Source organism: Durio zibethinus, chromosome 11 (genome assembly GCF_047325235.1).
Source record: "Durio zibethinus cultivar Kanyao isolate XHJ-2024 chromosome 11, ASM4732523v1, whole genome shotgun sequence".
In the NCBI taxonomy this organism is placed as follows: Eukaryota; Viridiplantae; Streptophyta; class Magnoliopsida; order Malvales; family Malvaceae; genus Durio; species Durio zibethinus.
In genome coordinates this window covers 21,450,056-21,476,735 of record NC_143172.1, presented here as the reverse complement: position 1 = coordinate 21,476,735, position 26,680 = coordinate 21,450,056, and the positions used below count along the sequence as shown (strand labels likewise).

The window sequence follows — 26,680 nt, the reverse complement described above, 5'->3', positions numbered from 1 at the left end:
ACAACATGAAATAACAGTGAAAATCAAAGGTTGATTGAAGAGTGCTTTAGTTTCTGCTTTTGATATTGATGTATGGTTTATCTTGATTTTTTTTTTTTTTGGCTTCTAAGTTAGAAGAGGATTGTTAACATTTACTATTAGGTTGAAATATCACCTATGAGGCAACTTTTAACTTGAATCAACCTTGTTTTTCAATTGATTTTTTTTGAAAATCTTGATGTTTATGTGTTGTTTGGTTAAATTCATGTTTTGTTTTCATTTCAATTTTAGATTTAAGTTCTTGAGCTCATGTTATTGCTTTTTTTTGTTAATTCAGTGCATTATTCTTTTACTTTCATGTTTATTTACATGGTTGTTAATTTTCAAGTTTAGTTACTTTCTAATTTATGTTAAATAGTTGTTGTTAATATGCTAAATTTAAATTCTATTTTTTGATCCTATTCTCTTTTAGTTTATTTACATCTTTTCACTTTCATTGCCATTTGAATTCCAAGTATTTTTCATTTACACTGATCAATTATTGTTCTTTTGATGTCTCAATTTCAAGTTCTTAGTTTAATTCAATTTCTAGTGCGATCTATTAATTTTTTTTTTGTTCCAAGTTGATTAGTAATAGATTTAATTTTCTATTTGAGTGTTCTTAATACAAGGTGTTTTTAGAATTCAAACTTTTTAAATTTTATGCAACTTTATTTCCATGTTCTTTATATGTTTTTGTTTTTTATTTTATGTGATTAAGTTCATACTAGTTCATGTTAATGCTTTTCATGTTCGAATGTTCTTAATGCACTTATGTTAGTTCATTTTCATCTTAATTGCTATCAATTGCCATTTACTTAGTTTCAATTTCTTTAAATTTATGCTAGTAGTTTAATTAATATTGAAGTGGAATTTAGTTTACATGCATTTAGAGTAGGTTAAATACAATTTAAATTCTCATGTAATTACTATAGAACTAAATTAGTTAAAATGCCTAATTTTGATAGTTAGTACTAGATACTACTGCAATCCTTAAAAGATGATACTGAGGGTTAATAATTCTATTTTATTACTTGTGTAATTGTATACTAGTGGTAGCCATAATAGCGCAAATTGAGGTTGATTACGTTTTAAGGGAGATTCATGAAGGAGTAAATGACAAACACATGGGTAACTTGCCCTAGTACAGAAGGCATTAAGATAAATGTACTTTTGGCCAACCATGAGAGAAGATATAGTGGATTTAGTAAATAGGTGTGACAAGTGTCAAAAGTTCATTAAAATCTCTCAATAGCTAGTTGAACTACTTAACTAGATTTTTAGTCCTTAGCCTTTTGCATAACAAGGTTCGGTATTTTTAGGCCATTTACTACTATTGCTGAAAAAAATTTTTAATTATTGCATGCCACTACTTCACCAAAAGGTAGAGGTAGAATCGATTGAAACCATCCCTGTAAAGACAGTGGAGGATTTTGTTTGAAAATTTATAATATGTCATTTTAGTCTCCTAAACACCATTATAGCTGACAATGATACCTTATTTCAAGCTTATAAGTTGAAATAGTTCTATAAGAATTTCAAAGTTGAATTGGTATATTGTTTGATGGCACACCATAGATAAATGGACAAGTACAGTTTATGAACCAAAAGATCCTTAATACCTTGAAGAAAAACTTGAAAAAGCTAAAGGTGCTTGGGTTGAAAAAGCTTTTGGGATGTTATGGGTGATTAGAATGACAAATCATTCTTCTACCAATGATACTCTATTTAGCTTGACTTATGAAAAAAAATTGTGATACCAGCTTAAATAGGGGTGAATACTATGAAAACAACACATTTTAATCTTGAGTTGAATGAAGAAGCCTTAAAAACTTGGATTTGTTGCAAGAAACCAATGACTTGGTCAGAGTTAACATGGCTGTTAGGGTTCAACAAGTTACTAAGTATTACAATGCCAAATTTAAGCATAGACACTTCCAAGTTGGTGACTTGGTACTTAGGAAATGTGAGGCTAGTAAACCAATTGGGGAAAGAAAAAAGTTGTCACCAAATTGAGAAAAATACCATTTAGAATTTCCATTGATTGGTTTTGAGGCAAACAAGCTATAATACATAGGGGCAACCTAGTACCTAAGGCACAAAATGCCATCCATTTTAAAAAAACTATCTTTGATCAGACTTTTTACTGATCTATCAAGTTTCTAACTTCCTAAAAAATATTTTAATTAATTTTTGTTGTTGTTGCTATTTTGCTTGTTTTCATTCTTGTAGATACCATACTATTTTGTTACGCACTTGTGTTGTAAAGTTCTTGTATAGACATTTTTAATGAAAAACAAGATGGTGGTATTCTTCTATCACAATGCATATTTTTGCATTAAAGCATATAAGCGAAAACAAAACTCACTTTTTGCTAACATATTTAACGATCGCCTATACGCCTTAGTTCATTCGTGTTAAGGCCCTAGCACCAAAATGTTTATGCTTTTTACATGTTAGCCTTTTTTGCGTATCAAGGCATATGAACGAGCATAGTCCCCACTTTCTATCAACATATCTAAGTGTCATTGTGCACTTTAATTAATTTGTGTTATGGCTTTTGCACCAACACGCTGAATGAGCCTTGTACACCAACTCTTTTTACGTATTACGGCATATGGGCGAACAACCCTACTTTTTGCTGACATGCCCAAAGTGCCCCTATACGCCTTAGTTTATTTGCATTAAGGCCTTTGTTCCAATATGCTCAATGCACTTTGCATACCAACCCTTTTTATACATTAAGGTATATTGGCGAGTACAAACCTCACTTTTTGCCAACATGTTCAACGTGCCATATTTACATTTTATGTTCATGCCTTCATGCTAATATGCCTGATGCACCTTACACGTCATAACATATCATGACACCCTTTCTAGCTCTTTCAAGTGCTTGACAATCCATGTGAGCCACACCATACTAAGGTATTCTTACAACACTTATTCTATTGCTTACATCCAAGCATTATCGCTAGAACATTTTTTTCATGCATTACACAAGTCATTATGAGGATAACTTATAGTTATTCAACCAAGATCATGCATGGTCCACAAAATGCTTAAGATATAAGAAAATTAGTGTTGCATATATAATAACTTTTACTCTATTCTCTATCAACCAACTTATTACCCTCATAACAAGAAAAAAACCATCATACAAAGTTTTTCTATGAATAACTCAAAAATTTCTATACATGTAGTAAACCCTTAAAACATGAACATTTTCTTACGCCAAGGGTTATGTGTACAAGCCAATTTTTACAAATAAGTCAAAATCCAAAATATTTTGGACACTTATAACTTTCATAAACTTTGTGAATTACCTTTTGCATAAGGAAAACGATTACAAATAATGTGCAAAAGGCTGGGCACAAGTCCAATCAAGTCAATTATAGAGAATTAACCTAGTTGTACCAAATATTCACTTTTTTATTATTAATCTTAACCAATGTGTATAAAAGAAGAGAAATAACAAATCATAGATAAAAAGAAAAAACTATGATTTAAGAGCTTAAGAATTTAGAGAAACAATAGTATTGAAAGAGGAAAGACCAATAACATAAGACAGTAAGAGTGAGGCAATGATAATAGTTATAGTAGTAGTTGATCCCATGCTACCACTCTCGCCACTAAGAGTAGCTTCAATCCTAAAACTATTTGTTAGAGTCTTAATTGTGGTGTTTGAAATAATATTGAGGTTAGACATTGCAAACGTCCCATTAAGGCCTTCCAAGACCTTTAACATTTCTAGTTAGGCTTTATCTTTAGAGAAATCAATTAGAAAGCCTTTTGGAGCATTTTTCATCTCAACCTTCATGTCTAAAGGGCCCAAATACAGTTGCAATTGGTATATAGTAGATAGCTAGTACAATTCACCAGCAGCAATATACTATGAAGCATAATATCTCTTCTAATATGCCTCAAGCTCAACATGCTTCTTCATGCCCCTTAAACGATCAACCTTCAGTTCCTTCTATTTTGCCTCAAGACCTTAGGATAGCATGCCTAACCTTTTTTTCAACTTTTTAAATCTTGCTAAGGCCTATCCTTATCCACTTTAGCTTGACAAGTATAGATAATGGCAAACACCTGCTCCTACTATAACATATTCCTTTTTTACTTGACTTTTTTTAGGCGAGTAGTAATGTTAAAACATTGTTATATAATAGCCAACTTATTTGCAACATCTTTAATTTAGGCCTCGGAGGTTTTAACCTTGTTGGCCTTTTATTGTAGTTGCTGTACAATGTTTTGAAAAGTAGTGGTTAGTAACTCCAACTCTTTAATCTTCATATCTTTGTCTATAAGCAATGCAATATACTTAGTTCTGGCATTGATTTCATTTTTCAGGTATTACCTTCTCAAATCAACCTCTTTTAACACAACATTTATTTACTCAAATAGAGTAACCTTATTGGTTAATGACTAAAAAAGTAATTATTAATATATGCATGCAAGAAAGCATTATAATCGAAAAGTAAACATCATGCAATAAACTATGTACTTACCTCTGCCCCTAACAAAAATTCATTTTGTAGATTACGTAGCATCAAGAATCCTTTATTCTTCAATAGAGATTAAGACAGGCTAGTCATAACCCACATGCCCCTTTTAAAAAGGCATCCCTGATAAAGGCTTTTTGTGTATAGCAAAAAAATTGCTAGAAGCCTTATGCTCGCTCACCTATTTTTTTTTTAGCCCTAGTTGTTGCTATGACCTTCAAAGTAATTTTTGTTGTAGTATCTGATTGGCAACCCCACATTGGTAGTTATAGTCACTGCTGGGTTCGTTATTATAATGGTACCCTAGTAAACTTGGATGGCAACTATGTTAATGTTGTAATTGCTATTTTAGTTGGGGCATCATTAGTGGTAGTCTTCTTCCATGCGTAGGTAGAAGTGGTAGAACTAGTTTTAATAGCCATTAGACATAGGTTGATAGGCACTAAACTAGAAGGAATCATTTTTGGTGCATTAGGTGGAGCAGTCAAGTTAATGGCCTTTTATGTAACAAGACTGACCACCATTGCCTCGGTGGCAACTCTAGTGGTTTTCATAGCTTACTTTTTGGTGGGAGATAGGCTAAATTGTAGCAAAAACTTATTTTTTTTGCTTTTTTCTTGCAGAGCTATCTCTAACATGACATGATCCATATTTGCAAAGCCAAATAAAATGTTAGAATTAGTACTTACGAGATATAATTCATTTTAAAAAAATAAATACCCATGGCCATATCCTTGATGTCACACCTTAGGTGTGCACTAAGAGTTGAGGCCTGAGCACTTACGACCAAGGCTTGAGCATTAAGGATAGTTACAAGGGTTGGCATAATAAGCATGGGAGAAGAGTCTAAACTGTTTGCACAGCTTACAGGCCTATCGATACAGCTAGGGCTTGGCCTGCAACATGCTCGTACTGTATCTAGGTGGACCTAAAAGAGCTTGACCAATCTAAAATCTTTCATAAGAATCCATGATTGGCAGCATTCAATAGAAGGATCTAGTTGACCTTTAGAATCAGAAAGAGCCTTATGTAATCTATGGATTAATGTGTAATCTCTGATTTTTAAGAATATTGTAAATTCTTTGATTTTAGGAGATAACCATAAGTAAAGCTAAGGGCCTCAACTATAAATAAAGGGTCACCCTGCCTTCAATTGTATATCATCAGACACACTATTTTTCAGTAATATACTACATATTCCAACATTCTTTGTGATCTCTCTAACTTGCGTATTCTAGACTAGGAATGTGTTCTTTATGTCTAAGTTAGCCTATGAACCAACCGTGACAAACAATTGACAATGTAGGTTAGACATAACTTAGATATAATTCATTTTAAAAAAATAAATACCCATGGCCATATCCTTGATGTCACACCTTAGGTGTGCACTAAGAGTTGAGGCCTGAGCACTTACGACCAAGGCTTGAGCATTAAGGATAGTTACAAGGGTTGGCATAATAAGCATGGGAGAAGAGTCCAAACTGTTTGCACAGCTTACAGGCCTATCGATACAGCTAGGGCTTGGCCTGCAACATGCTCGTACTGTATCTAGGTGGACCTAAAAGAGCTTGACCAATCTAAAATCTTTCATAAGAATCCATGATTGGCAGCATTCAATAGAAGGATCTAGTTGACCTTTAGAATCAGAAAGAGCCTTATGTAATCTATGGATTAATGTGTAATCTCTGATTTTTAAGAATATTGTAAATTCTTTGATTTTAGGAGATAACCATAAGTAAAGCTAAGGGCCTCAACTATAAATAAAGGGTCACCCTGCCTTCAATTGTATATCATCAGACACACTATTTTTCAGTAATATACTACATATTCCAACATTCTTTGTGATCTCTCTAACTTGCGTATTCTACATTGTCAATTGTTTGTCACGGTTGGTTCATAGGCTAACTTAGACATAAAGAACACATTCCTAGTCTAAAGTCACACAAATTTTGAGTCAGAAGTTGAAGTCCGTGACATTTGATACTTGGTATAACATACTAACTCTTCCTACAACCCTTAAACTTTCCTCAATAGGACCTAACCTATTATACATTAAATTTTTTTGCACCAACACCTTATATAGTTGCTATCTTTTGTTCAATAGTTTTCTTCTAGGGCACTACATTCTTTGGTCCCCTTTGCCATCAGTCCCATTTGTTACAAATGAAATATACAAATAAACATAAGCACAAGTCTACCACACTACTCGACATCCAAATTTAATAGAGTAAAAACTTAGATAACCATACTTAACTTAAAAATGAGGTGACCACATTTCCATTAGCCAACCTTTCCAATGGTTGTTGGTTCAATCAATGCCTCATTCACCTGGATTAAAAGCTAGTGGTCCTCTTCAGCAACCAAACAACATTATTCATTATTTTCAAAGCTCACCAACTTTGTGAAAGATAACTTTTCTTTCTTCAACCTATTCACTTGGTGTTGCTTGAAAGACATTAAGGTATGTGCATCTTTTACTTCATCACTAGCATGTGACCACTTTACCTTGAAGAGAAATGATAGACTATTTGCTACCACTTTGGCAAACAATGTTTCTATTGTAATTAGAATGATTATTTGAAAGGGAAGCAGTCACATATAATTTTTTTTGCACCTGTAAAATGTATAACTATTTGTTTTATATCTTCAGCCTAAACAACATTATCAGGATATTTATCGAAAGGACCTAACCTTTAATCTTGCAAGTGATGAAGTAGGTCACCATTATCTTCTAAGCATTAGGTGACAATTATGCAATTACTAGATTAAATATTGCTCATATCATGTTGAAGAATGGATTTAGTGGTAGATGAAACCCTGCTTTGAAAAAATGTACAAGTAGAACATCATGATGCCATCATGATCTCTTACATAGCTGATAGTAAACCCAGTGGGTGGTAACTATGCCAAGTAAAGGCCATCTTAGTCGAAAGCTACATTTTTTAGTGTGGTATTTATCATGTAAATGTCTTATTACATAGATACTTGTCTACTAAAACCCATATTGGTCGAAAGCCATATTTTTTAGTGTGGTATTCATCATGTAAATGTCTTACTACATAGATACTTGTGTACTAACCATTGCCCTGGCTTAAGCTTTATCATTACTTCCACCATCACTTGTTTCTCTTTTTCTTTGCCTCTCTTAACACTAACACCACTACTGGACCCAAAAATACCCCCTTCAATATTACAATGCTAGTACATCTACCCCTATCCCTATCACTAACTTCTTGAGCACCTTTAGCCCCAAACATTATCACTGCTACCCATCATCAAGAAGTCACACTCTCTTTGCTCTCAGACTTTGCCATAATCACCTATTTAGTTCTCTTAGATGCCATTCTTTTTTCCCTCAAACCCTAATAACTCCTCACCCAAAAAAAAAGAAAAAACGAACTTACCAAACACTTAGTTTTCTTATGGCAAACACCCATGATTAATTTTGCACTAAACAACTCACAAACTCACAAACTTTCTTATTTGTTGAATATGGGTAAAGTGATTTTTAGAAATCTCTATTCTCTTATTTAAAAGGTCTAAACCTTTCCCACAAACTAACCCTATTATGCGTTTCAATTAAAGAAAAAATGCAACTATTAAAAAATGGGTTAGTTGAAATGACCCAAAATTTAAAATTAAAATTAACCTTGTTCCCACCTAAAATGGTACATTCACATTAAAAAAAATAAATGTTGTCATTACATTTCAACACTTTTACGCCACGTGTATAGCATAACCAAACAAGTAAACTAACGGATCGTATGCTCAACAATGGGTTGAATGATATGCTTAACTCACCCACATCATATGCATTTCACAATGTGCAAAGCACAACAATTTTTCTAAATCCTCATCTTCTACCTCCTATAGCTCAATTTAACATGTCAAAATTAAGGTTTGCCAAGGCAAATCCTTTCGCCAAAGATTACACATAATTAACAAGGGTCACCATAACATTTTGCCTCGTCTAAATTGATACTTCATCGATAAGTCTTACCAAAATTGGTTGCCTCGATAAAAATTATACTTCATCAACAAGGTTTCCTAAAATAGCTCATCTTGCCACAATGTACACATCATCATCAGTGTTTACCTCGATAGGTAAGTGCTCGCCTCACCACACCTACACGTCATTACCAAAGGTTCATTGTCATATATTCGACATGAAAACCCATTCGAAAAAAGGCTTGAAGGTAGCTAACAATTGTTATGCCAATTGTTTAGTCAACAAAGTTATCTTTCACATTTGCCAACTCAGTACACTCTCGCCTACCACGTTACTCGACTTAGAAAGACTTACACGTCATACATGATTGCCTCCCAAAGTTGCTTAATTACATGGACCCCCTCTCCCATAAAGATAGCTATTTTAATTCTCCATTATATGCCATCAACGGTCCACCTTACAATAATCTAACTTGCTTGGGAACATTAATTGTTAGCAACTCGCAACCCAAGTGAACTTTTCTCAAACTCTATAATAAAGAAAGCTCACCCAACTACCTCCACGAATGTCTTATTAACAGGTCACCTCATGATAATCCAACTTGTTTAGGATCATTAAATGTTGTCAACTTTCAACCTACATAGACCTTCCTCAAGCACCATATAAACTTTTTATCAACTATCAAATGCTCACATCCCATCATTGTCTGTCTTATATATAAGATAAAATGGGTTCCAAGTACACTATTTTGAACTTTTTTCTTAAGCTTTCTCTATTATTCTCTGCAACCCATTTTCTTCTTTTTCAACCTAATTTCTTACTCTTGGTTGACTTAAACATTAAAGCATGGCCTGAAAACCAAATTTCGGTGCTCTTTGACTGTCTTTCCTTACTACAGGTCTAGTTCTCTTCCAATTCATCTTCCAGCTCACCATTCTATTCATCAATACCTAAAATATCCTTGACTTCATTAATTATTAAGTGTTTCATTTATCAAAACAAGTTTTTGAGTACATTTCTATGTAAATTTTAAAGAGCTTTTTTATGTATTCAATATTAAAAATGTAATCAATTTGAATAAATTAGTACATAGTCAAACTTAAGCTCGCTCAATTAAAAAGGTCAAAGCTTGAAACTCAATATAATAAATTAATCGAGCTTAAGTTTTCATTATTCAAATCCAAACAACTTTGAGCAACTTAACTCATTTGCATCTCATATTCAATACATTTTTTGTATTTTGTAGGAATACTCCTTTTTATATAATTAATTTGACCTTGTCAATTTACCATTTGGACGTTGATTTTACATGGCTTGTTAGCTTTATATATGTGTGTATGTGTGTGTATGTGTGTGTATGTGTGTGTATGTGTGTGTACGAATGATCAATGAACTTAAGTATAAAATTTTTAGTTTTACATTTTTTTAACTATTGATTTTAATAGATTTAAGAGATGAGATTAAACAATTTTTTTTAACTTATTTCTTTTATCCCTTGGAACTATTGAAATCAATAATTAAGAAATATGTAAAACTAAAAAATTTATACTAATATAAGTTGATCTTACTCCACACACACACACATACACATATATATATATAAATATGAAAATTAAAATAAAAATCTAAATTTCTTTGTGGTGGGAAAAAATATTTAAGAATCAAACATTTTGATTTGCATTAAATATTTTGTTTCATAAAATTTATTAAACATTTTTAATATATTTATTTTGTTTCATAAAACTATACTTCTCTATATAATTATCTTTATGGTGGATATTATTTGAAATGCATTAAATACAATAATAGAAGAAAAATTATGCAAATAAACTTCAATTTAATTTATATTTTTTTCAAAACTATGAATAATTAAATAGTTATAAATCATTATAGTGGCGGATTTAAAATTTTTTTTTGGGAGTGTTCACTTATTGCTGTGGGTGTTTGCTGGGTGCAAAGTGTTAGTTGGCTATGTATTTTGATTGGGTATCGGATGGTGACAGTGAGTGGAGTCATTAAAAAATTATAAAAAATATTTTCATAAAAAATTTTAAGGGTATCCTGAAAAAATTTTCTTTTAAATTTTTTTATTTTCCAATCTTTAGAATGTCAGTGATCACTTTACCAAAACATTTGCATCTGCCACTGAAACCTTATTTATTTTCTTAACATAATTCTTAAAAAGAAAAACTTTAATTAATGTATATTGAGACCCTCATTTTTAATCTTGAGTCCTTTTTTAATAGTAGCAGTGAGATTGAAATCATAAACGGATAAATTGTTTGATAAAAGAGAGTGGGGACGTGTGATAAGCTCACTGAGAGCATTTCCTTCGTAATCAAGTTCTTCATTCATCCAATATTGAAGATTTGTAATCTACAAATATTTTTTTCAGAGTATCATTATAAATCTTTCAAAGATAAGATAGTGCAAACCATCTTATCAACATGGTTTGCAATTCATTCGTTTGATAATTGGAAAAGAGTGAGAACCCTCACTCAATTGAGATTTACTATCCACTTTATTACTTTGAGACTTGAGTAAGGTCATAGGGTCTTTGGGATCCTATTCAATGTATAATTAACCATGTGGAACAAAGTTATTTATCTTTTTTTCAAAAACAAAAATTATCGAACTTGATTAGAGCATTTGTCTCAATAATAAATACATGTATCTATCTTATAGAGTAGGTTTGAATTCATCTTCTCTCAAAATAAAAAAAGAAAAAAATTCTATGCCTTGAATAGAATTTGAGAATGTTAAAAAGAAAAAAAAAAACATAAAGATTTAAGTAAAAACCCAACTCATTTAAAAAATGACAAATATGAGAAATTTTTTTCCTCTAGTAGTACAAGTTTTCGTGAGACTTGTCATAGAGAAAGTAGGAGTAGTAGAGGTCATGATGGAAAAGATGAAGATTAGAAAGGGAGTCGCTCTACTTTTTGATGGGGTTTGCTTTGTCTCTTCCTCTTTTCCATTCCACTGGACATAATAATAGTCATCAAAGTTATACTACTACTGCTACTACTACTTCACTTCTACTATCTCCCACAAAAGCTGTCCTACTCCATGCCATGGGCCCTTTTAATTACTTGTATGTGGAAACCTATAAACTAAACAAAACAAAACAAATCTCTCTCTCTTTTGCTCATGTGCCAGCCAGCCAGCCAGCCCCTCTCGTGCCTAGATTCCCCATTACACACACATTTTCAGTAAAATAATGGCAAAGCCACTGCAAAGTCACGAGCCTCCCAAGATATTTGTGGACTGATGATATTATTATCATTCAAGTAAAACTCTCTAACACCCAAATCGTATTATTATTATTATTCTTCTTCTTCTCACTAACACCTCATCATTCACGTGATTATGCCTGCATTTTCATTTATTTTTCTTTTCTTTCCGAACTTATAGAGGAAAAAAAATATCCGATAATCTTAGATTTGTATACATGAAAAGGGCATCTGATTTTGTAGGTATCTCTGATTTTGATTTGTTGATTTTTTTTTTTTTTGCAGGTTCTGCTTGATCTGCCCCATAATCCTGGTCATGGATTAGATCTTGAATCTGGATTGGATATAATTAATGGTTATACAAAATTTGATTTGGTGTGTTATATTTTTAAATTAGCATTACGTTTTTTTTAATAAATATTATAAGATTCATAGTACAAATTATTTAAAGGGCGGACCATGTCATAGATCTCGTCATGAAACAAGTAGTAGAATTTTTGGATTAGGTTATGTTTTTCAATTTTTTTTCTTTGAAAAAAAAAAAGAAAAAGAAAGCACAACAACTGGTACGAATTTAGATTAGGATCCATCCCAATAGTTTTAAAGTGGGATTTTGGACATTAATTAGTAAACCGCAAATTAACTTTCGGAAACCAATATTGGATATTTTATTAATAAAGTTAAAATTTATAAAAAGTTTTCAGAAATATTTAAAGAATGGTCTAAGAATATCTGTAAAACGAGAGCAACCGCATCGCTTTACGGTCTATTTTGATTCCACTGACCCCCGTTGGGGTTTTGATTATTATAAAAAATAATATCAAACGAATCGAACAGATTCAAACGAAGTAGTCTGATTGTGCGGTTGATCACGGTAAGTTACTGGCCAATTTTGCTGCAGTTGCTTCGTCGCAATGGACTGTTAACTTTTTTTTTTCTTTTTTTATCCTTAAATTTTGGTTATAAAAATAAAAATATCCTTACAAATTATAAAATAATAAATAAATAAATAAAAATATATTAGTATATAATAAGTGAATAAATAAATTTTAATTAATTATTATCAAAATTATTATTTGATATAAAATAATTTAACAATTTTTAAATAATTTATTAATTTTATAAATTTTAAATAATTAAAAATTTTTATTAGAGAAACATTTTAATTTAATATCTCTAATGTTAATTTCTTTTTTTACACTAATTTATTTATTTTTCACCATTTCATTTGTATTCAAACATATATTTTTTTAATAATTTTAATTTTACTATTACAATAATTAATCTCTTCCTATTATTATTTTTTATCTCACCAAAATTAATTTCATTATGTATCCAAATAGTCCTTTAGTTAAAGCAATTTTTCGTAAACGGGACTATGGCTGTGTTTTCACTTTTCACCAAGGGGAGATTATGAATAATTTTTGACAATCTTTTCCAGTGGAGTTTTTAGTTCAAGACTCGAGTATTTAAATTTAACTGGGATTTCATCTCCTAATCCTATTTGACTCATTCAAGACCCGCAAAGACAAAAGCTGAGCGAGAATCCTCAAATGCATATTGGCCAAATATGGGGGCAACCAGCAGTATGAATTATGGATTTGGCAAAATATTTATCCAAGTATTCTCGTTTGCTATGAAAACTCCAAGAGAAAATTAAAGGTAATTGCATAAGGCCATATAAAGAGATGAAAAGCAGCATTTTTTCACACTAAAAAAATTGCAGACAAAGCCACTCACTGAACAACTTTTTTCCATTTCGTTCAAATTAAAAAACAGTTATCCCCGTTCCCCCCACCTCTCCTCCACCATAAACAAATGCTAAAAACACCCATCTAGAATTCCATTTTCTCTCTGCGCAAACATCATGGCCTAGTTGTTTCTTGGATCCGGAGATTCTGGGTCTTGCTTATTAGTTTATACATGTCTTTAAAATACACATAGCCCACAAGACATGATTTGGTTTCTCTCACTGTCCCTCCCTCGGCTCAAACCCTCCTTTCTGTTCCTCTCATTGAAGTTTGTAGCATAGCTGTAATGCCTGTAAGTCCATGGACCCTCTTCTCCTCCTTATTCCTCTCTTTGTCAATTCTAATTCCCTTCCTTTACACTGCTTTGGCCGTTAACCAACAAGGTGAAGCTCTTCTTTCCTGGAAAGGAAGCTTCAATGGATCACCGGAGGCCTTAAGCAATTGGGATGACGGGGATGAAACTCCATGCAAGTGGTTCGGTATCGTCTGCAACTTTAATAATGAGGTTGTGGAACTGGAATTGAGGTATGTTGATTTGTTTGGAATAGTTCCAGCTAATTTCACCTCTTTGTTAAATTTGAAGAAGCTTGTTCTCTCTGGAACAAACCTCACTGGTTCAATCCCAAAAGAGATAAGCATTCTCAACCAATTGAGCCACTTAGATTTGAGTGAAAATGTCTTAACTGGTGAAATCCCAAGTGAGCTCTGCAGCTTGCATAGGCTTGAACAACTCTATCTTAACTCAAACCAACTCAAGGGCTCGATGCCAATCCAAATTGGGAACCTCACAAGTTTGAAATGGCTAATCCTATATGACAATCAATTAAGCGGGGAAATTCCCAGCACCATAGGCAACTTAAAGAATCTTGAAGTGATTAGAGCTGGTGGCAACAAGAACCTTGAAGGCCCTCTCCCACAAGCAATAGGCAACTGCACCAATTTGGTAATGTTAGGCCTTGCTGAAACAAGCATCTCAGGTTTCCTCCCTCCAACTCTAGGCCTCCTAAAGAAGCTTCAAACCATCGCAATCTACACAGCTTATCTATCCGGTCAAATCCCCGCCGAACTAGGGGACTGCACTGAGCTTCAAAACATTTACTTATATGAAAACTCCATGGGTGGATCAATACCGAGAAGCCTTGGCAATCTGAGAAATCTTCAAAGCCTGTTGCTGTGGCAAAACAACTTGGTAGGAATCATTCCTCCTGAGCTTGGAAACTGCAACGGACTATTAGTCATCGATGCTTCCATGAATTCATTATCCGGAAGTATTCCTCAATCATTTGGGAACCTGACATCACTCCAGGAACTTCAGCTGAGCGTCAACCAAATCTCGGGAGAAATTCCTTCCACACTGGGAAACTGTCGTCAGATGACTCATATCGAACTTGACAACAATCAGATCACTGGAACAATACCTGGGGAATTGGGGAACTTAACAAACTTAACGCTTCTGTTTCTGTGGCAGAATAAACTGGAAGGCAACATTCCGGCGTCCATTTCCAACTGCCAGAATCTGGAAGCCGTTGATTTATCACAAAACAGCCTAACGGGTCCAATCCCCAATGGCATCTTCCAGCTTAAGAAACTCAACAAACTGTTGCTTCTCTCCAACAACCTCTCGGGGGAAATCCCGCCGGAGATCGGAAACTGCTCAGCCTTGATTCGGTTTCGCGCCGGCAATAACGAGATAACCGGATCCATTCCTATCCAGATTGGGAGCTTAGAGAACTTGAACTTCTTGGATCTCGGGTCGAACCGATTAACCGGATTTATACCCGAAGAAATATCCGGTTGTCGGAATCTGACTTTTCTGGATCTGCATTCCAACTCTATCGGCGGTACCTTGCCCCTCAGCTTAAGCACGCTTGTTTCACTTCAGTTCGTTGATTTCTCCGATAACTTAATCCAAGGAACGCTGAGTTCGAGTCTCGGTTCACTGAGTTCACTCACCAAACTGGTTCTTGGAAATAACCGATTCTCTGGTTCAATCCCGCCTCAACTGGGGTCCTGTTCGAAGCTACAGTTACTAGACTTGAGTTCAAATCAGCTGATGGGGAATATTCCGGGAAGTTTGGGGAAGATTCCGGCGCTTGAAATTGCTCTCAATCTGAGCTGGAACCAGCTCACCGGCGAGATACCGGGGGAGTTCACGGCATTGGATAAGCTTGGTATTCTGGATATATCTCATAATCAACTTGTTGGAGATCTTCAATATCTTGCCGGGTTGCAAAATCTCGTGCTTCTCAACGTGTCGCACAACAACCTCACAGGGCGAGTGCCAGACACGCCCTTCTTTTCGAAGCTCCCGCTCAGCGTGCTTACAGGGAACCCCTCGCTTTGCTTCTCCGGCAACCAGTGTTTTGCTGCCGATTACGACGGGAAAGGCGGTGGCTCCTCTTCTAAACGCACGGCAGCTCGCGTGGCGATGGTGGTGTTGCTCTGTACCGCTTGCTCTCTCCTCCTAGCGGCGCTCTACATCATCATCAGCTCCAAAAAGCGAAGCCGTGGTCCTCACCATGATTGTGACATTGACAGAGACGCTGACCTGGAAATGGGCCCACCTTGGGAGATGACTTTATACCAGAAACTCGACTTGTCAATCGCTGACGTGGCAAAATCCCTGACAGCTGGCAACGTAATCGGCTGCGGCCGAACTGGCGTTGTTTACAAAGTCACCGTACCGTCGGGAGTAACCATCGCCGTTAAAAGATTCCGCACATTGGAAAAAACATCGGCCTCCTCGTTTTCGTCCGAAATCGCAACGTTGGCGAGAGTCCGACACCGTAACATCGTACGATTACTAGGTTGGGGAGCCAACAGAAAAACAAAACTGTTATTTTACGATTACATGGCCAACGGTACTCTGGGCGCGTTGTTGCACGAAGGTTGCGGGAGAGAAGTGTTAGATTGGGACATGAGATTCAAGATTGCATTAGGCCTGGCGGAAGGGTTAGCTTATTTGCACCACGATTGCGTGCCAGCGATCTTACACCGTGATGTGAAGGCTCATAATATTCTGCTAGGGGACCGTTACGAGCCCCGCTTGGCGGATTTTGGGCTGGCTAGATTGGTAGAGGATGAAAATGGTGGCTCGTTTTCTGCCAACCCTGAGTTTGCTGGGTCCTATGGTTACATGGCACCAGGTAAGCTTAATGGGTACTGTTTTAGTGAAAAATATGTTTATGTTTCTTCCGTCTCGCTTAGATTAGATTAAATAAAATTAGGCTTTAGTGATAATCATGGTTAAGATGCTAGTAATTGGGACTTAGGAGAATATAGGATTATCCTGGATGATTGTTGATTATGATAGTGGGACTTGGTGTGCGGGGTGAGACAAATATGGGATTATGTCCGGATTCGAAGGGTTGATGGAGACTTAAAGCTATGATTTATTTTAATTTTCTTTTCTTGCTAATAAAATTAGAAAATTATTCGAGTTTATATTTGATATATTAATAATGTATAAATTTTATATATTATCAATAAATTATATTATATGAGATATTATCGTATAATTTATTAATTTTATATAAAATTTATATATTAATAATATATTAAATATAATATATCATTATATAATTTATTAATCTTGTATAAAACTTTTATATTACGAGTGCATCAAGTGCATCAAATATAATATCTGTTTGATTACTGCTAATGCTTTATTTTGGTTATTTTATAGAACATGTACTGGTAGTGGAGATAAATCAATCGACTTCAAAACTTGCTTCTTGCTTTTGTTCGTTTCGGTGTTATGACAATTGTTGCAACTGTTAAAGGTGCACGCTCCTTTGATTGGAAGTTCACCCTACAGTTCATATAAATAGGATTTTGAACCCCCTCCCCCAACCAAAAATTAAAAAAAAAAAAAGGCAAAAGTTTTATATTCAGCTTTCATGGCTTCTGTTTGAAAAAGTTAAAAAATGACCAGCCAACCAACGATTGCACTGTTCTGTCTGAGCGGCCCCTGTTAATTTGCTTTTGCATGATGCTATTGCATTACATGATCCCTTTTGCCTGTTTTATTTGGTGTGCCATTCCGCATAGAATACCAGATTGAGAAATAACTGGAAATTTTTGCTTATGAAATGGAGTAATTTCTTGTTTTTTAAATGATTTCTGCAGAGTATGCTTGCATGTTAAAGATCACAGAAAAGAGCGATGTGTATAGCTATGGAGTAGTCTTGCTGGAGATCATAACGGGAAAAAAACCCGTGGACCCATCATTCCCTGACGGCCACCACGTAATCCAATGGGTCCGAGATCATCTGAAAAACAAGAAGGACCCAGTAGAAATCCTTGATCCTAAACTCCAAGGTCATCCAGACACTCAGATACAGGAAATGCTTCAAGCTCTAGGAATCTCATTGCTTTGCACTAGTAATCGCCAAGAAGATCGGCCTATCATGAAAGATGTGGCGGCATTATTAAAAGAAATTCGACAGGAGCCCGTGCAAGGGAGCGAGGCCCACAAGCCGACTAGCAACTCCTCAAAAAAGACAGAAACTACTCCTTCATATTCGTCATCATCAGTGACCCCAGCTCAATTGCTACTCCTCCAGGGGTCCTCTCAAAGCTCACTTGCTTACTCTTCTTCCTCTGCAAATTATTTCCCAAGAAGCCAATAATAGTAAGCCTGTCTTTCGTAAAATTATTATTCCATGTATAAAGGTAGCAGTAGCAGTTAATTAATGGGGTTCTAGAATTAGGTTTTGATGAGAAGGTGGCTCCTGATGAGTGTATAGCAACTTGATGACTTTCCTTGCCGAATGAAGGCATTATTTCTCATGGTTGGCCTTTTTTTATAGTTCCTAAATGAAGGGCATATATATTTTTCATTAAAATGGATGGAAGACTAACAGATGCAAAAGAAGAAGCTAGATAAGGATGTTAAAATATGATATCATTAAATGACATGAAAATCATAGAAAAATAAGAATATAACACAAATTAAAATTTTAAAAAAATTATATATAATATTTAAAAAATATTTCATATTTTTAATTTGATATAAATTAAAACATAATTGTTATATAAAATATGATTTAAATACATAAATTATTAAATTTTTACGTTATAAAAACACAAATTATAAAGTAGGGAACATGAATATGTTGCTTTTATGTAAAGTCATTTTCCAATAATTTCTGTGGAAACCAACATCTCAAGGATGTGTGTTGCGTGGTGTGACGTCTGTAGTTTGTTAAAGGGCGTTTTCGAGGATGATTTTTCACTGCTTGGAGAAATAAAAGAGAGAGAGAGAGAGAGAGAGAGAGAGAGGGGAGCAGAGGGATGTGTGGTTGTGAGGAAATGTCGGCAATGATTATCCGTGTGAACCCGCCCCCAGCTTCCACTCTTTCTGTTTCCATGTTATTGTTTTGAAGGAAAAATTAGAATAGGCGTTCTTGGATTCAATGCAACCATCCTGGTCCCCACCATGTGAGGTATATAGATGCAACGTGCTGCTATTGCAAGAATCTATCAACATTTAATTGCTAATGGAAATATTGGATGTGAGATCATATGAAAAAACAAAGCTTCTAGCTACAACTAGAAGCAAACCAGAAATGTCTACAAATCTGCATGCACTTTCCATCAGCACATCTGGCTCGCTGGCTGTCTTCCTCAAATAACTTATTCAGGTTTTGAGACTGATCATTGAAAGATTGCTTCCAAGCAACCTTGTGCATTTGTGATCTTGTTAATCTTAATTAATTGGTTTACTTAGAGGGCTAGCAGCAGTTGGCAAACTAATTTCCACATCACAGCGTCATCAGCTTCCATTTTTTACTTGGACAATCAGATGCAAAGGAAAGCTTCTGGCTTAACTAATACTATATTGTCAAAATACTTCCTGGAAAAATAATTTCCACCTGTGCAAATCAGACTTTTCACAGCCTATTGGAGCCCTCATTGGACAGTTATCATCTGGTTAATTGTAATGCAATGATTATAGACGAATCGTTCTCATCATCTGGTGCGTTGCCCCACCCTGATTCCTGAAAATATAGAAGAGAAGACCTTCAATTCTACTAGAAATAAACCATGTATTCTGTTGTTCTATATAAAAAATATCCGCTTTATATTGTTGAGGACATGATAGGTAGAATGCTGTATTTTGTTTGTAAGGAGATCTAAGGTAAACTAAAAGGTCCACCACATGCGCGCAGCGGGGAGGTGATCCAACTGATGGCTGATCATCAAGTAGATCAGTAGAAAGAAATGGACGCAGAAAGGACCACTAATGAGGGTTCATTTTCACCACAGCTGTATCGTTATGAATATTGGTTCACCCAATTTATAGTATTGGCATCAGAAGATGAAACTGAGGTTTTGTGTGCTCTAAGTTTTTCTCACCGTGGAAGCGATAGTAACCTTTTTGGCCATTTCTGTTTATACCATAATATGTTTGGTTCAAATAAAAAAAAAAAAAGATGTGCCTTTTTCTTATCTCCCGATTCCTTGTAATGTTAACATCTAACTTTCCAGGTGAAGGTTCTAAGGCCAAAACAACTCTGTTTTTTTGAACCCAATTCACGGCAAAAAGTCGTGACGGATGGATTGATAATTGATTCTTGTAAAAATGTCGGTAGGGGGTCTCAATTTGAATTGCTCTAAGTAGTCTCTAACCATTCTTAAATGAGACTACAAAATCTTTTCTATGTTTGTCATTCAGAGATGCTTAATTGAACCCCAATGCAAGGCAATGGGGGCAATGGGCTCAAACTGTGCCAATATCCAAAGACATCATAGCGAGCTTCAACAAATTCAAGGAAACCAAACCACAATACCGAGTGTACACCAGACAAGACCGACTAAAGGTTCATTTAAATGGAGGAAATTTTGAAGCTGCAAGGGTTGTCCCACGAGCCATTGAGAGGGCAAAAAAATTCCAATCAATCGTGGGAAAAACCAGGAAAGTACCATTCCCTTCTTTTGTTGGGGTCCAATGGAAACCCTCCCCCCCCCCCCCCCCCCCCCAACAAGGTGGGCACAAACTAAATACTGATGTTTCCTCATTTGGAAACCCAGAAAAGGCAGGAGCTAGAACAGTCATACAAGAAAATGGCTAGCAGGATCGTCTCGACATATAACAAGGGCCAGTAGTGCGGAGGCATAATTATGGGTACTGAGAGATGGTCTTAAGCTTGCCATTGATGCAAGAGATAAAAAACTTGAAGTGGAACTGGATGCCATGGTGGTGATAAATCTTATAAATCATACTGACTATACCACCAGTTCCTTAACACCTTAGTTTGTGATTGCAGGACGATGTTGACGAGTTTCCAACAGACAGCAGTGAGACATATTTTCCGTGAAGAAAATAAGAGTGTTGATGCCCTTGCTAGAGGGGGAAATGATGCTACACGGCAGAACTCTGCTAATGTTCCTAGCCCTATCCTTTTTGAATCTTTCTTGTTCGCCGTATTTGTATCATCCCCTTTTATTAGTTGAGACTAAAGGGGTAATGATGTACCGTACTATTTTATAATTTATGCATGCATCCTTTCATGACCAAAAAAAAAAAAAGATTAGTTTTAATGAATTTAAAAATAGTGGTGAAGATGAGGTTAAAATCAATGAAAAGATTAGTATTTTGTCCTAAAAACAGTGATAACAATGAAAGAAAATTGTAAGGATGAGAGAAAATGATTATTAAAGATATTAAAAAAATTATATATAATAAAAATTTTATACACTGGTCTACTGGCAAATGGAGACCCAGATGGTTTGGTCATCCGTGCAACATAAATGCAGCTTAAGCCTTTTCTCACTAAAGTACTCAATTAGAGACCATAACATTCTTAAATGACAATAAACCTGCAAATAATGAGAAACTAAATTCAAAGCCTTCTTTCAATGAATATTGGATTACATGGATTATATTGTTGTATGTTGATATATTTTCCGGTCTGAAGGTTGAAGGCTTGCCAGAAGCTGGATGAGAGGGTCGACCTGGAAGGCTTGATGACATGTTGAGCAGAAGGACTTGGAACCCATATGAGGCCTTGTATTCTAAAATTATCCCAGCGTTTAAGTTGAAGAGCAAGATAGAGTTGGTTTTGGATATTTATAATGTCGAAATATTACTCGATTCAGAAAAATGTCACATTTCCTACATAAACTTGAAACTCTTAACATGTATAGACAAGAGAGTGGTTGAGTCAAAGGATACGCAACCATATAGTTATAAAATATAACTATAAATAGTGCGTCTCATTATGCAATGATGTCTCCAATGATAATATAAAGCAAGATAATGAAGTATCCGTTTGACAGAAGTCTAATGAGCAAATCAAAAACAAATGTTTATCAACAAGTGATTGGTTTAATTGGTTAAGGTCATTTTTTTCGACGAAGAAGTCTTGGGTTTGAGTTCTGTCAGTGACTATTTGTTAGGATCATCTCGAATACACGACTTGCAGTTATCTGTCTTAGACTGTCAGGTACGATATATCTTGTCATAACCGGAGTGACTGAGTAGCTTATCTACCCCCGGATTTTCTTACAAAAAAAAAAAAAAAAACAAATGTTTGGTCTAGTATACATCGTAGCATACATTAATGAACTAATTACATTAGCATAAGGTCATTTGCTTATTTTCTTCTTTTGTTTTAGGGCATTGATTAATACTAAGAATTTGACCATTTATCATTAGGGTGTATGAGTATAGCATTTTGTAATTGAAAATGTTTCAAGATTCTCTTAATATATGTCTATTGAGACATACTTAAAGTTTCTTGGAGTGATTTGTTTGGAATTTTACTCTTAAAATATTGTCATAACGTATAAATCTGAAAATTTATAGTTAAACATAATGTAAGAAGTCATCACAAATATTTTTTTAAGGTGTGATTGGCCACTTAATGAATCTATTCTCTTAAGGATATCCTAAGCTTGACTAAGAATCCTTAAAAGAATAGGCACTGCTCTACATTTTAGAACTAAGTTTGGGAGTTTGGTTACGTGTGAAAAAAATTATGACACCCCCATAATGTCTATTCTAAAATGTTACCATTTAATTTTAAATTATCCTAATAATCATTTGGATCTACCAGTCTATATTTTAATATTTAAATATTAAAAATAATTTTTAAGACTTTTCTATCGATCTGATAGAATCTTTAAAAATACTTCATCACCTTAAGAGTGTTCAAAATTTTCATTGATTTTTTTGAAAAGACTCCGTCGTTGAAAATTGACTTAATCATTTATTTTTTGTTAAAATTTTGTTTTATTGAAAATATATCTAATTTTTAAACTATTTGAGCCAACATTAGAAATATTTTCTCATTTAGATATTTCTTAGATAATCATCCATTTGAGATTACTAAGAATTCATCCTCGAAATTTATTTATTTTTACAAGTTTTAGTTTTAAATTTTTTTTTTATTATTTGGGCCTAATTTAGAAATATCTTTTCTAAAATTTAGTTTTCATTTATTCATTATTTATCCTTTAAAAAGAAAAATAATATGACAATTTTTTTTTGAAGTCTTATTTAAATCTTTCTTCCATTTTGATTAAATTTAGAAAAAAAAAAATTTTTACCTAGAAATCTTTTGAAGACTTAACCATTTGTGATTTTTCTTAAGATTTCATCTTTGGATAATCATCATATATTTTCCAACCAAAAAATTTTTAAAGTCATTTTTTAATTTTTAATTTAACAAGAAATACAATTACTTTTATTAAAATTTTATTTTAAATTATTTCACCATTTAGGTTAAATTTAGAAAAATTCCTTAGCTAGAGATAGCTTAGAAAATTTACCATTTGAAATATCATCATTGGAATAATTGTTAATTCATTTCAAAAAATTTTATTAATTTTATTAAATTTTTAATGTAAATTTAAAATAAATATTAATTATTGTTATTGAAATTTTATCTAAATTTTTCTTATATTTGGGTCAAATTTAAAAAAAATTTTCTCAACTTACAATTTTCTAGAAATTAACCATTTGTAATTTCTAAAATTTCATCATTGGATAATTATTATTTATTCTCAAAATCTTATGAAAATTTTATTTTATATTTATTATAATTTAAAATTAACTTCCTTAACAATTTTCCTAAAATAAAAAAAATCAAATGAAATATATCACAAATAAATAAATAATAATAATAATTAAATAAATAGAACTCATAAAAAAATAAATAAATAAAATGGAGAAAAAAAATAATGCCAAAACATCACGGCTCAACTTAGTGGCAGAAGCAGAGCTTGGTTATGGGTATGCAACTAGCTGGAAAGGCTTAGGAAGCGGCTCAACTCAACTTAAGTGTGGATTGCTAGATTCTGGGATTGGCCATTGGAATCTGGGTAATTACGTTGGAATTTCGTGCCTAGTTGCTATCAAACTGTTATTCTCATTCTTTTTTCTCTATTTTTCTTTTCAGTTGCCCTCTGATTGTTATGTCTGTTTGTTCTGTGATTTAAAGGTCTATTTATATGGTATAATAAGGAGAATTTCATATTGATTCTAACTCCAAAAATTAGGATTATCATGAAAAAATAAAATTTATTTTTGAAAAGTTTAAATTTAATAATGATAAAATTACATTATCACCAACCATTCCTTTTGATTTATGGCCATTCATTCTTTTTTGCAATTGTATTTTTTTTTTTTTTAAATAAGTAGATAAATATAAGAAAATATAATTAAAGATAAACAACAAATAAGTAAGATAAAATAAATAACAAAATAAAATAAAAAAGATAAATAAAAAAATATATAAACAAAAGTAAAAACACAATTTTGATAATTAAGCTTGGATCAAACCTAAGCCCAATTGATTTCAAAATATTTGACCCTAAAATTAAATCAAATCTAATTGATTTAGATCCCAAACTAAATTAAGTGTTTACAAATATAATTAGGTCGATCCTTGTTTTTCATCTCAAAAGTTGATGACCACCACTCATTAATGATAACTATTAATTTTATATCATTTCCAAGTAAATGAACATTATCTACATAGAGCAATAGAATTCGAAAGACATACACACAAAAGTCCTCTTCCATTATCTCAAAGCCAACAAAAATTACAGCATAATAGAAAAGAAAATACTATTGTCAGAAGTATTACTTTAGGCTATTTTTAGAGCATTTCAAATGGCACCCTTTCCGCTCTTACCTTTTATCCTTAAAGCCGTTAAATGATCCATATTGATCTCTGTGTCTAGTTCTCCATTTAGAAATTCAGTCTTTACATTCATTTGGAAAAATTCCAAATCTAAACGTGTAATTATTTCTAAGACAATACTATTAGAGTCAAACTTTACCACAAGGGAAAATGTGTCCTCATAATCTAACCCTTGTCGTTAGGTACAACCTTTTGCCACTAATCGGTCTTGTATTTCTCAGTTAATCCATCTATTTTACGTTTGACTTTGAAAACCCATTTGTTTCCAGTAGCTTTTTGCCTAAGTGAAAGATCAATTAACTCACATACTTCATTATTAGTCATTTAGCTTAGCTTATCCTTTATTACATCCATCCAAAATTCAAAAGTTGTTGAAGTGACAATTTTCCTATTGGAAACTAGCACATCACATTCCACAAAAGTATACATAGAAAACTTTTCCTCTTAATCTTAAAATAATATCGAGGAACTGTTCCACACTTGCATTTTCAAGGATTTTGAGATTCCCCAACAAAAATGCTGCCACTAACTTTGAGATTACTCTTATTTACTAAGGGGTAACTTCCATTATTATATGTATTCATTGGATGAAGTTCTAAATTTCCACCCACATCCTCATTTAATGAAGTTGCTCACTCAAGATTTAGTTTTCCAAGTTCTTACAACTTGTATAGTTCAAGATCCTAGCTTTTTAACTTCATCAAGACTAAGAAAATCCACATCTAGAGAGTTTGTTTCATTCATCCCCCCTTTAGGATTTTCATCATGCATCACGTAGTCTTTAGAATAATTAAGGTATTATGAACATACCTAACTGAAATAGGGTTTTTCACCTTTTCATAATCCATAAGGAGTTGAAAGAGTAAACTTTGAGAATACAAATTTTATGATGTAGATAGCAATTAAAATATAACACCTCTTTAAAACTAATTTAGAGATTGATTTTGCTATAAAAAATCTCACCATATCTAAAAGATATGTACAATTCCTTCACTTTTCTCACCAATTTTGTTAAGAAGTATAAGAAATTATGAATTGCCTATTTATTTCTTGCATAATCTTTTAAATTAATTTGATAATTATTCTTAACCACATACAAGGAATAATCATTTAATCAAAGTGAAAAAATAATAGGCTCCATGGTACGCCTTCTTTTTTCAGAAGTCTATAAATATTAGGATAGACTGAATTTAATGGTTGAGTTGTCCTTTCTTACTGACCAAAAGATTTTTTGCAAGCTTTCGCTGCAAGGCAAGTTTCATAAACAAGTAGACTAATAGTCTTTCTTTAGCTAACTTTGTCATCCTATAATGCCCAATATGACTTGGAATTTTATTTCATTTAATCAAATTAGTCATATTATCAAAAAAGGATGCAACAAAAGAATCATAACTACTATTATATTACAAATCCGATATTAAGAAAAATTGTTCAAAATATCATGACAATAAAACTTGTTTTCTAAATGATATTTCCTTTAAAAAGGAAGAAAGACTTAACTTCAATAAAGCTAAAATTGAAATAGATTACAATGGGCTATCAGTGTTTGCAGCAAATCATGTAAAAGTAATGTAAAAGTAAGGTATGCCCATTACTTTTGCATGATTTGCAACGTTCCAACATAAATGACCTACTTCTGGTCTCCATTAATTTTGGTAACATGATGGTTACTTGCAAGTACTCAATGGTAATTTACAAATCATGTTCTATCCCCGATTTTATGTTTTGTTGCTATTGTATCTACAATCTAATGAGAGAATAAGCAACCAAAAAAATGTGAACTAAATAATCATAGAACTAGATATGAGTTTTACTTTCTTATGCTCAATGCAATTACGGGTAAAGTGACCTAATATTCTATAGTTTTAGTAGTTGACATTTTTCTTTACACACTTACATCCTGAGCCTTTGCCCATATTGCCAGATTTTGGTGCAAACATTCATTTTTTATAATGTCTGGATCTCTTTCTCATCATTATTCCAATGAGCAAAAGTATGTGTCACCTATTTGTGCTCTCACTCAAGCTTAAGATGACGATAGATGTCATCAAAAGTCTTCACATTGTCATTATGT

At 33.4% G+C, this 26,680-nt stretch overlaps 1 protein-coding gene across 1 annotated transcript; it reads left to right on the top strand.

Moving 5' to 3' along the window:
- Positions 1-13,198: 13,198 nt before the first annotated feature.
- LOC111290654 (uncharacterized) lies at positions 13,199-18,244 on the top strand. The gene is made up of 2 exons (XM_022882058.2): positions 13,199-16,599; positions 17,582-18,244. Exons 1-2 carry the CDS (start codon positions 13,740-13,742, stop codon positions 18,082-18,084), a joined length of 3,363 nt encoding a protein of 1,120 aa, XP_022737793.1. The 5' UTR covers positions 13,199-13,739; the 3' UTR covers positions 18,085-18,244.
- The last annotated feature ends 8,436 nt before the right edge of the window (positions 18,245-26,680 follow it).

Bases quoted from the DNA above. Each gene is read 5' to 3' on its own strand.
- LOC111290654 (XM_022882058.2), top strand. From the start codon at position 13,740: ATGCCTGTAAGTCCATGGACCCTCTTCTCCTCCTTATTCCTCTCTTTG. The intron at 16,600-17,581 runs GTAAGCTTAATG...TGATTTCTGCAG, and splicing joins CTATGGTTACATGGCACCAG to AGTATGCTTGCATGTTAAAG.